General features: G+C 42.7%; 1 protein-coding gene across 9 annotated transcripts in view; it reads right to left on the reverse strand.

Annotated features, from left to right (window-relative positions):
- The window catches only part of mrtfab (myocardin related transcription factor Ab), a 34,161-nt gene that overhangs the window by 1,940 nt on the left and 18,124 nt on the right, over nt 1–14,097 (reverse strand). For 7 of the 9 annotated variants that reach the window (XM_086064007.1, XM_086064004.1, XM_086064003.1 and 4 more), the window contains 16 exons: nt 11,673–11,738; nt 8,720–8,775; nt 8,443–8,518; nt 7,831–7,989; nt 6,475–6,644; nt 6,266–6,391; nt 5,794–5,862; nt 5,524–5,708; nt 5,103–5,268; nt 3,714–4,094; nt 2,691–3,644; nt 1,447–1,647; nt 1,290–1,382; nt 1,073–1,213; nt 868–960; nt 682–742 (listed from right to left, as the gene is read on the reverse strand). In XM_086064007.1, the coding sequence (XP_085920133.1) occupies nt 682–742; nt 868–960; nt 1,073–1,213; nt 1,290–1,382; nt 1,447–1,647; nt 2,691–3,644; nt 3,714–4,094; nt 5,103–5,268; nt 5,524–5,708; nt 5,794–5,862; nt 6,266–6,391; nt 6,475–6,644; nt 7,831–7,989; nt 8,443–8,518; nt 8,720–8,775; nt 11,673–11,738 (2,997 nt within the window). The remainder of the gene's footprint in view (nt 1–681; nt 743–867; nt 961–1,072; nt 1,214–1,289; nt 1,383–1,446; nt 1,648–2,690; nt 3,645–3,713; nt 4,095–5,102; nt 5,269–5,523; nt 5,709–5,793; nt 5,863–6,265; nt 6,392–6,474; nt 6,645–7,830; nt 7,990–8,442; nt 8,519–8,719; nt 8,776–11,672; nt 11,739–14,097) is intronic. The other 2 variants (XM_086064009.1, XM_086064010.1) reach the window with 2 other exon arrangements.

A 14,097-nucleotide genomic window follows, 5' to 3' on the forward strand; every position in this document is an offset into this window, starting at 1 on the left:
GCACGGCACAAATCTCCAACGTTAGTGGCTAGCAGCTAGCCGTTAGCATTAACGCATTCACTCCCAGCCATTTTCACTGAAGCAACCCCCTTCGCTCCCGGCTGTTTTACTAGATTTTTTTACTGATTTTGCAAGGCCCACAGATTATTGTGTTCTATTGCTATAAAAACATGGAACCTACCAAAAGAAAGATTAGAGTCTCTTCTTTCATCAGGGAAAAAAGTATATTTCTATTTGTTTCCGTTTTGCAGCATTAGCATTAGAATATAGCTAAGTTTCATCATAATTCACGACTCTGTTTAAAACACTGGGGGAAAGTGCTTTTTTGCAACATGGCCCTGGTTGACCTCTTATACTCTGCTGCCACCTGCTGGCCGTTTTTTTGTAATAACTACCATTGCTTTAAGGTCAGAGGCTGCATCAAAGCCTTCTCTATGCTCGAGCATAAAAAACCCCAAACATAAATGTATAAATATGTTTTTGGGATCATGGCAATATTTAAAAGAGAATGTTTTTATACATTAAAAAAAAAAATGTATATGCCAATGTATGCATTTTGTGACGACTGTTGTGTTTGAAGTAAAGGCAAATAACAAAAATTTGGCTATAAAATAAATGTCGTGAAACATGAGTAGCTTGCTGCTGTTTTGCTTTTCTAAAAGTAGCTCTCGCTCCAAGTACCTCCACTTTTGAGCAGGATGTCGAAAAGGTCGTCCATTTGCTGACAATTGACGCCATTCCCCTGTAAACACAAATGACCCAATACTTGTAAAAACTACACACAAGTATTCAAAACTGAAAACGTGCTCATAAGTCCTGCAACAAAGTGCGAAAGTGAAGCTAAAAACGGCAAATCAGAAGACGTACTTTGGAGCGCTGTGTAGGAAGAGAGGTGTTGGGTTTGGGAGAGGGAGGAGTAAACAAAGTGTGTCGGTCATAAGGCGGGCACACCCGCTCTGTCTGCCGAGATGGAGTGATGAAGAGGAGAGGAAAAAAGTCAATGAATGTGAGGAAGAATGGAAGAGATGGAAATAGCGACGAGCGTGACGAGCGGCGGCCGTGCCGACGGTACCTTGAAGGAGGAGATGGGGTTGCTTTGGCTTTCGCTGTTGGACATGTCGTCGAAGAAAGGCTGCAGGTTGGGGGGGGCGGTGGCGCACGAGACGGCCGGCGGGAGGCCGTTGGTGTCCACGTGCAACTCTGTTTTCTCTTCCTGGGGGAGGTAATTAACAGCAAGTGTCAATCATTTGATTGGAAAGAAGATTGCTGGTTGGTCATCGTCGTCGCACCTTTTTGATTTGCTGACTCACCCCCTTGCTGTCTTTCTGCTTTTGTGATTGGCTGTCAGTGCCGGGCAGCTTGTTTGGAGTGGACTGCAGTCTCTACAAGGACAAAGGCCATGAAGGACGTGCAAGTGTCTTCGCACCTCGAGTTTTTGCTCTGTACCTGCAGCGTGACGCGCCCGTTGCTTTTGGCCTGCGAGGGTGTTCGGTTCTGACCGTCCGGCGTGTTACTGGTGAGGGCGATCAAATAGTGGTTGCCGTTGGTGTCGGTGACCAGCGTGCCGCCTGCCTTAAGGAGGTCTAACGAAATTGCTTGAGTGTGGATCTGTGTGCTGTTCTGTTGGTTGATGAAAACTGGCGCCACCTATAGGAAAGACAACATCATCATTTATTTGGATGTACAGGAAGTAGAGATGTAACGATAATGGCAAAGTCGTGATATTAAAATTGCCACAATACCATCGTCATTTTTCATTTGTGAAGCTCCAGCACCCCCTGGTGGTTAATTTATTAGTGCAGCTTCATTTTATGTAGGCTTATTTTGGCCACCTATGTTTAAGTTTCATGCTAATAGCCAGATGAAGAGGAATGTAACATGTTTGAGTTCCTTATTGCTCACATGAACAAAACTATGTTCTAACTGCAGTGGTTATCATTCAGAAATCAGTCATACAAGAACATATTTTTCAACTCCTCTGTCAAAAAACACGACTTTTCACCTGCTTCAGCTGAACACAGCATTTTTCACAACAATGATATTTTGCGCCACTGAGCCAATAGAAGCACAAGACAATCAAATAACTGGCCAAGCCTATTTCTTGTTTGGATATCGTCTCGGTGATCTCACAAAAAGCGGAATTTCACTATATATGTATATATATGGACACGATATAATTATTTAAAAAATAGTTTCCCCTTCTCACATGTTTAATTGGATTCATAATAAATAAATGTTCCCCACTGAAATGAAATGATATGCCATTAAATAGTTCCTCCAGCACCCCAACACACAATTTCTTTTACTATGTGTTTTTAACCGTGTGGCGCTGAACACATCATATGTGATACTTGACTTTTCAAGGCCTCATCAGTGTGATATTTTTTTTCTTGAAAAGTCAGATTACACCTGCACACTGAAATACATGCATTGTGCATATAATGCAGTAGAGAGCAGTTATCCCATCACCAAACGACATTACAACGATAAAATGGCCACAATGAAGGAACGAACCAATTTTGAAATAATTGAGTTGACTTGATTTTTCCTGAAACAACGCTGGGGTGATGTAACTTGAATTTTTTTTGGCTCCTTTTATACATCTCCATAGATTGTGTAGATGTACCTTTTATGACTAATAATGTTGTTGTTGAATATGCTTGGTGATGATGCAGGCCCAGCATGCTCACCTGCTGAGTGCTGACAGTGGGCGTCTGCTGCTTGTGCTGCTGCTGCCGTTGCTGAGCCTTCAGCTGCTTCCTCTGCTGGCTTTGGTTGACTGCAGGCTTCTGGGTGGCCACAGTCTGGTTGTGGATCTGCACCTGGACCCGCTTCAGCTGAACCGGGCTCTTGTGCTGCGTTTGGTTCTTCTTCCCTTGAGCTTGTTGCAGCAGGTTCTGCTGTGCCAGTTTCTGCTGGGCCTGCAGCTGCTTCTGCTGCGTCTGCTGAATGATGAGCTGCTGGAGTTGCTGCTGCTGCTGGAGCAGGATTTGGGATTCCTTCTTGTGCTCGGGCTGTTTTGGAGGGTTGGACTTTGGCTCCGAAACTTTGCGAGAATGCGTCAGCTGCTCCGCTTGTTGGACTTGCAGCCGATTAATTTGCTGGAGTCTGAGCAGAGTCTCCTGGGAGCACTGCATAGGCTGCATGACTCTTTTGCTTTGGGCCTCCTCCACGACTCCCGTCATACCTTCAACTGGCTCAGCTTCCTGCTTCACCTTCAACAGGCCGTTGGGAAGCACGGGGAGCTCGATGGCAGATGCTTTAATGAGTGTCTGAGGTTTCACATCTGAAGTTCTCTTGTCGCTTCCTTCCCGCTCCGATGCCGCCACTCCTGCCACCTTCCCCAGTTCCAGCTGAGATCTGAGCGTCTCCACCAGCCTCTGCTTCTGCCTCAGCATCCGGGTCAACTCCTCAATCTGTTTGTCCTTCTCTTGCAGCATCTGGTCTTTGTCCACGGAGGATGAGTCCATGGCTACAACAGAGAAAGACTCCAGGGGCTTAACCGAGCCAGGTGAGGACCTGTGGAGGCTGCAGGAGCTCTGGCCTTCTTCTTTGAGCTGGCTGAGCGGTTGGTAAAGAGGGGAGGTGCTGGACGGGTGCTGAGGAGAGGGATGGAGGGTGAGTTGAGTCAGGGGGGAGCTCACCTGAAGAAAAAATAAATAAGTAAGTGTTTTGGAAACGCTTGAGAGACAAACATTTTGTACGATGCTCACCATCTCCCCAAACATGTCTCCGTTACAGCTAGTTTCATCTGGACTCAGCCCTGCTAATGAGCGCTCAGATGGAGAAGGAGACACGGGCGGGCTGGAGCTGGTGCTTCCAAAACGCATGATTCGACCAGGAAAAACTCGAGCCAGCGGGGACAGAGCCATCTTCAACCCCCCTTCAGCCTGTTGGTGGTCGGCGACTGCGGCCGGAGCCGTGTTAGCTGCACAGGCGGCGCCCTGATGGATGGGTTGCACTACGCCGTTTTTCAAGAAGGCCGCAGGGGCGCCGTTTTGCTCTTGGTAGTTGCGGAGCCTCTCGATGAGATCGTTTTTGGTGCCCGAGACCGTCAGACCTCGCAACTTCAGTTCCTGTTTTAACTCGGCGACCTGGAACAAGAAAGCGGTACTCAAAAGTGAAAAAGTCAACAAAGTGGAGCATTTAAAGCAGTGGTTCTTAACCTTGTAGGGTTTACTTGTGAACAAAATTAACAGGCAGTGTAGCTTGTGTGCTTGTATTTCCCATCTCCTTGCAGCTTAAAGGGAAGTCAACCATAAACATTTCTTGACAATAATATGCTATACTGTATGTGACCTCACTTGTCTAAACATGACATTCTGATTAATATTACATTTGTGGAATATGAGTTATGCAGCAAAATCCAGCTGTTTTTATCCATATCAGGGGGGCGGCCATTTTGCCACTTGCTGTCGGCTAAAGATGACATCACAGCTCACCTGTTTTCTGAAGATGAGCTGTGATTGGTTGTTACCTGATACGCGAGCAACTATGATGTCATATTCACTCAACAAGAAATGGCAAAATGGCCGCCTCCTGTTACTGATAAAAACTGCTGGATTTTGTTGCTTAACCCATATTCCACTAACATGACATAAACCAGAAAACTGTATTTAGACTAGAGATGCTGCATAGAAAAAAATTACTGTCAAGATTTTTTTTTAGTTGACTTCTCCTTTAAGAAAGTGTTACTTTAGTTTTGCTAGATAGCAAGTTGTGCTTGGACTAGATATTGCTCAACTTGATATTGAAATTCATTGATATTGAAATTCATACAGTTAGGACCCTTAACTCCCATTATTGAACTCTATATTTCCAGAGCACTTTCGCTATTAAGTCCATATGATGGAACCCAGTGGCAGCAGATAGAATGAAAACAGTAGAGGCCCCAGAATTAAACCCTGTGGAATACCATACGTTCCGTTATACTTGTGAATTCATATTGCACATATTTGTCTGACCATTTTTGTTTTTTGCGCCACAAATTTAGTATGAAGGGATTACAATAATAAATAAATTACATGATGTACCAACACAAAAGGCTTTTTTTTTGTGTGTGTGTGTGGCTTCAGTGTGACGTAGAAAACTTTGCTATTTACTTTGAACTCTTCTAGGTTGGCAGGCAAAGTGGTCGGTTTGGCTCCTCCCAGTGAAATTTGGCCCTGACGTGCATTTCCACTTGTCGGGGTTGTGGTGGGGGTCGTGGGAACATTGCGAGTGGGGGAAGGGCTCGGGTTCGTCGGGAGGGGCTGCTCTGGTGCTGGCCTGAGGGGCAAACACAAAACCAAGATTATGATGACACCCAGTGCTTGCAACCTGCTAATCTTATCAGCCTTGTAAAAACTCGAACCTACCTTGGTCATAAATAATACTTGTCGACTGACACTGATCATTGACAAGTAGAGTCTACTCACATAGCATGAGGTTGTCTGACATAATTTAGCTTTCATGATTCGAGACTTGAAGAGTGAGAGAAAACACCAGATGATCAAGTTGATAACAGCGTTGCTTGACACTCACTTTGGAGGTGCGGGCAGGATGGTGTGGTAGTTGTAGTGCTGCTGTTGCTGGTTGAGAATCTGCAGTTGCAAGAAGAGCTGCTGTTGCTGGAGGAGTTTGGCGTAGGAAGAGTCCATCAGAGGCGGACGCTCCTTGTCCGCCTTCTGGTCCGGAGGGATGTACTGGTGATATTTCAGCTTCTTCACCTGCAGGTAGGTCATGGTGATGATAGTTAGGGAGAAAGAAAAGAACATTCTTTAGCCTTTTTAAGAGAGAAACAAGCTTGCTTGCCTTGGGTTTGTTGTCCTTTGCTTTCTTGGATCTCAGCGGAGGACGGTCAGAGCTTGTCTTACTGTGAGACTGCAGACAGAAATTGTGAAAATTTGAGAATGAGGAGACATGGTTGCATAAATATGGACTATAAAACGTGACTTTTTTTCACTGCAACATAAACAAAGATGTGGCTTTTTTGCTGATTTACCTGATTCGATTAGATATTCTTAGCTTCTTCTTTTTGACTAACCAAAATCGTGTTTACTGTAGACTTTTCCACTGATCTGGATTTTTAGGTTGGCAGTTTTTGTTTTCTCTCGAAATTGTATGTGTAATGTTTTTTAGCTTAGTTTTTTTTTTTTTTGCTATTTATTTAGTGGGTACAACCTACATACCAGTGTGCGCAAGAGACTGATAATAACTGGTAATTAGATTTGGCCAACACATATTGATTGAGACAGATTAACATTACTGAATAATTCATATTCACCTTGTGTTGCCCAAAGGGTGAGCGGGAGGCTACTATGGTCCCGTTTGCCACTTTGAAGGGCGGGGGTGAATTGGACCCGTTCGCCACAGGAGTAGGAGGAGGCTGTGGAGCGGGCTGCATAACAAACTAAACAGAAACATGATATATTGTTAGATAACATTCACAAATGTTTTGTAAATGAATGATTTCATAAGATTCTTTGACAGAACCTGTGCAGGGGACATGTCTCCATTCTGGACGACCGCGTCCGAGGGCGATGGCGATGGCTGCGGGGCAGTACTCAGAGGAGAGTCGTGATTGGCGAGCTGGTCGGGTGACAGCGCATCACTGCTGTCTTCGTCCAACGAGGAGCTCTCTCCACCAGCTCCCTTTGGAGATTCTGTAACAGACCAACAACATCCAGCGGTGTCACCAACATAAACATAAACGTTACATGTGCGTTTTTACAGTAACTCTAAGCATGGGGACGCAAGATTGCTTAAAGAGAGAAGACATATAGGCACTAGCATATATACTAGGGGTGTGCCCCCAAAAAATCGATTCTCATTGAGGACGATTCAGAATCGGTCCCAAAATCGATTTTATTTTAATTATTTCCCTTTGTTTGTGTGTGCCTTTATTGGGAGCGCTGTTCACGTTGTACCTGGTTTGGCCACTGAGGGCTGTGTGGTTCCACGCGGTCTGATACACTGTTAAGTTGTAGCCACAATAGCGAGTAGAAGGAAAAAGTCACGATCAAGTTATTCCAATAAAAGTTGTGTTTTTTTTGCAGTGTGGAGCCGTTCTTTTGAGTGATAAAAGTTCCGCGAGTAGAGCACTAATTAGCATTAGTGAGTCAGACTGGAGTAGATCATTACGATTCCTTGAACATCTATAAATTGAAGCAAAAATCATTGTCAATCAAATTATATATATATAGAAGAAAAAAAAACTTTATTAATCGAAAATCGATTCTGAATCGAATCACACACCCAAAAATTGGAATCAAATCGAATCGTGAGACATTCAAAGATTCCCACCTAATATAATATATACCATGTTGCAAAGCAAGGACGCCGTGTTCTCACAGAGCTATTGTGACATTTCTCTTGTGTTGTGTAACATTTAGTTGAAGTGGTACACACATCTGAGGAAATATTTAAGCACATTACAACAAGGATGTTGAGTGCAGATGCTTGAAATGGACACATAACGTATGCAATAATTCATCCTCGATTTAATTTTTGCAGCCTCGAACATGGTCATATTTTTAGTACTGTGTGTTTATGTCCTATCTCCGAACCTTTTTTCAACCCACAGCAATGTCGTTTCTTCCTTCAACCACACCCTAGCCCGCCACAAATCAGTTTAGTAGTTATAATGTCATACTGTAAACAGAAAGACATAACAATGTCGCTTTGGCAAAGGCAGTTCATTCTCTGGTTGCTCTTGTTTGCTTTGTTGCTGGCCTTGTGTAAGTGCGTTGTTAACAATTGTTAAATACATACACAAACAAGAAAAAGTTTAGACATAGTTGCTCAATCAAGCTCTGTCATTAAACAAAACATGTATGGAGGTGTAGTTACCAGGTGGCGAGTGCTGATCAGCGCAGACGGACAGGATGTTCTTGTGCACCAGTTCGATGGGGCCAGGTCTGTGAGAGAGCTTGTCGTTGAGGTCGTCGGCAAGTCGGGCTCTCTTCAGCTGCAGCTGTTTGGCCTGCAGGGAGGGCTCTGCTGACGTCTCTGCAGAACAGATATGTAGAGGTAAGCTACGTGCATACACGCAAAGGTCCGGGCTGAATTTGAGTCTTCAGTGTCATGTGAATTTTGCATCAACTTTAAAGGGGAAGCTGTCCAGTGAAAATGACATCACTGTTGCGCAGGTCTTAGGCAACAACCAATCACAGCTCAGCTTCAGAAAACAGGTGCGCTGTGATTGGTCGTTGCCTGAGCCCTGAGAAACTGTGATTTCATCTTCAGTTGGCAGAAAGTGGCAAAATGGCCGCCCCCTGATATGGATAAAAATAGCTGGATTTTGCTGCATAACTCATATTTAACAAATATAATATTAATCAGAATATCATGTTTAGACTAGTGAGGTCACATAAGATATTATTGTCAAGAAATGTTTAAGGTTGACTTCCCCTTTAATGTTTCACGCATTTTTGAAAACAAAATGACGGAACGGACCCTCACCCTCCAGAATGTGCATCCTGACCAGCTCAGAGCGTTCGGGACGACTCCGGATCTTCCTCTTGAGATAGTCTTCAGTCTGTACAAAGAAGCACAATAATATAATGTAATGTTATTTCCCCGCCTCGAACAAAAGGTTTACAACAATGTTTTTTAAATTTTTTTAATTTACAAATTAGGTGAAGAGGAGCAACAGAGCGTTCAGAACTTGTTCACAAATTCCTTGCAGCAATTTTTATGCATTATTTATTGAATACTTCTTTTCAAGGGATTAACTCACTCTTGCACGCTCCAGACTCCGCCGCTGCTCATGAAAGGCTGCCGGGCTCTTCAGCGCTAGGGGGGGGGAGAGGAAGAATAAATACATGTAATAGAAATCTAGAAGTGTTCCATTCAGCAAGTGGCAACTGTGACAAAACTACTAATGGCTGAAGTGGCTGCAGAAAGGGAAGGTCAGAATTGTTATTCCGAACCATGCGCTGATGATGACGACGAGGCCGAGTGCAGCGTGTGCGGGAGCATAAGCACAACCTTTACTGACATGGGACACCTCCGCCTTCGGCCAAGGAAACACAATTGCATTGTCTTTTACATACTTGTCTGAAATGAGGCCAACAATCACAACACATGACTACAATTATGACCATCAAGCCGATTGTTACGGTTAAACGTAACTTCTGCAGGTATAGTAGCAACACATTCTACCACTAGCTAGCAAAGACTAAGGTGAAAGGGTGGTAAGTAAAAAAGACCAACTGAAAAGCACAGAAGCTCTGCAGGAACGCCATGTATTCTTATTTTAATGGGAGCAAGGGGAGAGACTAATGGATTAACTGCTATGGGCTTGTGGGAGGAAATCATGTGTAAGTGCATTGCAATCTGTGAAAATGGATTCAGAGTAGTAGTGAGCCTGTAAAAATTCAAAACAAAAATGAATAAGATCAACCTAGCAGTATATCGAAATTGTGTTGTCTGAAAAGTAACTATTTAGGGAAGGATATCGAAAAGACAGTGGCAGTTTGGAGTGTTGAAAGAGCGCTACGATGTGATTGGTCAACCAAGAGCTGGTGAAATCCATGCCCGGGACACGCATGGTGTCAACATTCTAACCACGAGATGACACCCAACGTGGGAGGGTGGGAGGCATTCCTCGTGTCGCAACTCCTGACGTTCAAAGAGGACCTACATACCAACTGTGATGTAACAGACGCATCAACGTCACGACGCACAGCAACGTTATGATGCTTAGTCTGTCACAGTCACCGGGTGACACTAAATAACATGGAATAGGATGTGGACATTTACAGAGGTGTATGGTCACATTTTCAGACGAGCGCGGCGTTGAACATGCAAAGGACTCCTAAGCACTGATTTCTCAAAAGTTATCATTTTGCCATTAACTACAAAAACAGTGGACTCATAATTTTATAGGGACACTTTGACAATGTGCAAATCTCTGTTTTGCTTTTATTACTGTATTCATATTTGTAGCTCCTACACACTGCATCATTTACACATTTGTTGTTGATTATTACCGTACCACTGGACACTTTATATTGCCGTCTGTACATTGTATTTATGTCCCAAATGTATATTGTGTTATTTTTTTCTAAAAGTCTGGGGTTAATTTTTTTTAATATTGTGTTGACATGTTAGATAATGCAGACTGTGTACAGTATGTGCCAATAGAATGGGTGCTACTGACTTTTGATTTTGTCAATGGCACTGTAAATTCAATGTAAAAAACCCAATAAATGTTGTGCCATTTTGTCGTCAGCCTCAGTGAATACATAAAATATTTTCCATTACAACTCACACTAACCATTATTGTCATATCTTTAAAGGGGAAGTCAAGTTTTTCTTTACTATAATATGGTGTATGCACCCCCACTAGTCGAAACACGACATTCTGATTAATATTGCATTTGTGGAACATGATTAATTAAGCAGCAAAATCCACTTGTTTTTATACCTATCAAATGGTGGCCATTTTTCCACTAGCTGTCTTATATCACAGTTACTCAAGGCTCAGAGAACGACCAATCATTGCTCACCCCTTTTCTGTTTAATCATGTGACGTTCACAAGCTGATTGGCCATTACCGGAGCTCTGAGCAACTGTGTTGTCATTTTCAGTTGACAGCAAGTGGCAAAATGGCCGCCCCCGTGATGGATAAGAATGCTGCTTTATTCTGCTTTATTCATCTTCCACAAATGCAATATTAATCAGAATGCCGTATTTAGACTAGTGAAGGCACATAGAGCATAATACTGACTTCCCCTTTAAAAAGTCTTCTGTGTTCCACAAAGTAGTCTATGAAGGAATCATTGCTCAAGACCAACGGTCATTAATGAAGGGCTGGAGGCAAAAAGTTTCTCACTCACACCTCCTACGGTTGCAAACCACAATTTGACACCACGGCTGAACTGACACTTCTGCAGACTCCAAGTGAGAAGATCTAAAGTTTTTCTTTTTTTTGCAGCTAAATATTATGTGGTTTCATTTCTGTAAACTTTATGTGACCCTTCCTTTGCAATAATCCAATAGGGGCCTTGTCACTAGAGGTGGCCATCAAAATACAGACTGTTTGCAGAATTCTGGGCTAAGAGAACATACAGTACATCATACTCGGGCAAGATAGTGCTCCATTTAGTCTCTATTTGCGCATACTGACAGTGCTGTATTCCACCTGGATAATTTAATGGGATTGGCAGTGGGCCTTGTAACATAAAATGGCCGCAGATAGATTTATTAAACCTCCTAAAGAAGTCTGGGACAGAAAAAAAAGATACTGCAGTGCATTTTACATGCTGGCTTAGCTTCAATCCACCTTCATATTCTTTCGGTGACCATTTGACATTTAACTTCGTTTTTATTTCACTATCACTATCTTGCGAGTTACCCGATCGTACATCCTGTGCGGCTGCTTGCTTCTTCTTTAATCTTAACCAACCCTTACCGTCTGATGTGTGCAAGCCTGAAACAGGAAGTTGGATGCAGCAGAAGAAGAAGCTGCACTATTTGATAACAAATGTGCAAAACTTGAATGAGAATAGTTTAAAAATATATAATGCAGAATTATTTTTTGAGGAGACTGAAGATGGCAACGGAATGAGATGATTGTCTTTACTAGTAACCGCATCCTGCAGTAGATCCTCTTTTTGAATCGATTTCTTCTCATAGGCAACATAAAGGCAGCTAACAATATGATATTGAACATATGCAACACTTACGTGGCATGATCCCTTGACTGACCAGCTCCTCTCGCGTGCGTCTCTGTTGGAGTTTGAGCTGGAGGACTGCATGGAGACAGAGGAGAGAAGAGGAAATCAGAGAAAGTCCAATTAAATGGCAAAAAAAAGAAGACTGTTGCTTGTTGTTTCTTGTGTCCAGCTGATCCAGAGTCCATTGTTCACATTTAAATTAATAAACCACCTCAGGAATCCTGATGCATGAGTGACATGAGTAAGTCACCCTTTCTAGCAGGCAGTTCTTGCTCCCACCTAACCCAATCTATTTTTTTTTTTAGGGTGACAAAAGAGGCGGGTAAAAAGAGCGAATGAGTAATAACACACACTTCCTCTTTCTTATAGATAAATTTAGTATTTTTCCACCCATTCATGTGCATGTGCATACAGAGTTGACTAATTAACCATATCAACATATGGTACGATAAAGCAAGATTAAAAAAATAAAAATAAATACAAGCTTTGGAAGGGATTATACTGTAAGCGGTCCAGAGAGGTCGATTGTGCCATCTTTTTAAAACAGGAAGCACTTGTTACATAACACAAGAGACTGAGAAAGACTTTTAGAGAACAAGACAGAATAATTGGATTATGTTTGACTACAAAATCTACTCATTCAGTTAAGTTAAAGTGATACAAATTTACATATAAACATTGCAAATACTTTCTAAATGTTCGCAAATGTCACGGACGTCACACTAATACCCAAACTGTCTTGCCTGATGTCATGCGAAACTTCACATCTCACTAGACAGCAGCAAATCTTGCAGGAGTTTATCTTAGCATCGAAAACACTAACTTAGAACGTGTTTTTGCACTGCAGAAAGCTAAGACTGATGACAAAGATAAACATGAAAACAAACATAGTACAGGAAATGCAATGCATAACATATCAAATGAAAAGTATATTTAGATTCAAATACTGTTCCAATAGCTTTCTTTGATCCATGACTACAATTCTTTGGTAAAACTGTTGAACAAAACAATCAAAACTGACTCCGCTTTAGAGGCTGTAGAGACTATGGACGGTCTGGATGTGGCCCACAAGTTCATTCATGAGGTCGGTGGGTCGGGGGGAAAAAAAGGAGCAACAAACAACAACCTCTGGTGCTCATTTGAGAACCACACCATTTTATTTATGTACACCCCTGCATATACACACACACACACGTCAGCTGGCCCTCCTGAAAGGTTACGCATGTGTGTGAAGTTGAACATACCACCGAGGCTTGCTTTTAACGGCCGTTCTGCCGGCTAGTTTGAGGACAAGCAGCACCTGTTACTTCGCACTGACAAAACGACATTATTTGTACCGGTTCAGGCCAGCTAACCGTCCTCGCCGCAGTTTGCTGCATTCGCTCTCTCTTATGACAAACGTCTGGCCGGCAACACTGCAAGCGCCAGGAATTAGTTTAGGACTGCAGGCGTAAATGTCCTTCCTCAACTTGAAAGCCTCGCTGGTGATGTCAACGCTTCTGTTTTATTTACAAGTATATACACACTACTTCTTTAGGGATCAGACAAGCACGAGACTCCCCTTCTAAGTAATAACACGTCAGTTCACATTCACTAATATAAACACTGAGACCTAAACAGCCACGCGCATGCAGTTATACTGTACGTCTGCAATGGTGCAGCAGCTCAGAGATGAATTGTCCCTAAGAAGTAAACACTTAAGAAATTCACGTGCTGCCCAAGTGTGCCATGGAAGAGGAGGCTGAGCTAAGGAGGGTGCCATGCCACTTGGCACTTCCCGAGATTAAGTTTATTCTGGGAAAGAGAACCTTGCACTTTCCTTCTATTCTATCTTGGCATCTCACTGCTGCCTTATCCCCTTTCGCACACACACCAAACACCTCAATTAATAACGTAACTGAATGACTATTTGTTGATCCGCTCTTTGTCACTTGTACTCGGTGAACCAGAAACTGAATAAAAAAACTAATGCAAGAGTTCCAATCTCTACTTTGACCTGCTGGGTATGTACACAAAGTCTGTGGTGATATTAATATTTCCAAACCGGATAAATCTCCAAAGGGGATACAGGATTACACACTACAAGATCAAATCAGGTTTGAGGGCCATTATGGTTAATTTAAGAAAATGATTTACTGGGATAACTAGAGCACCGCCAAATTGACGCACATAAAAAAGGACGACAGCTTTTATATGAAGTAGGAAGGAACTACAATTATGAACAATACCTTTATTTATACTATCAATAGGAATTGTCTCTCAAATGCTTTATTCTCTAGAATTTCAGGTGCATCCACTCAAAGGAAGAGGATGCAGTTTGGGCTGAGGGTCTCAGAGGTATCAGGAAGGAAGGAAGGAAGGAAGGAAGGAAGATTTCACTGAAACCAAGACAAGATCTTGGTAGCCAGTTGGGATGATCTGACTGAACTTGTGC

The sequence above is a fragment of the Leptonotus elevatus genome, chromosome 20 (genome assembly GCF_054856555.1).
Source record: "Leptonotus elevatus isolate MCC_2025b chromosome 20, RoL_Lele_1.0, whole genome shotgun sequence".
NCBI lineage: Eukaryota > Metazoa > Chordata > Actinopteri > Syngnathiformes > Syngnathidae > Leptonotus > Leptonotus elevatus.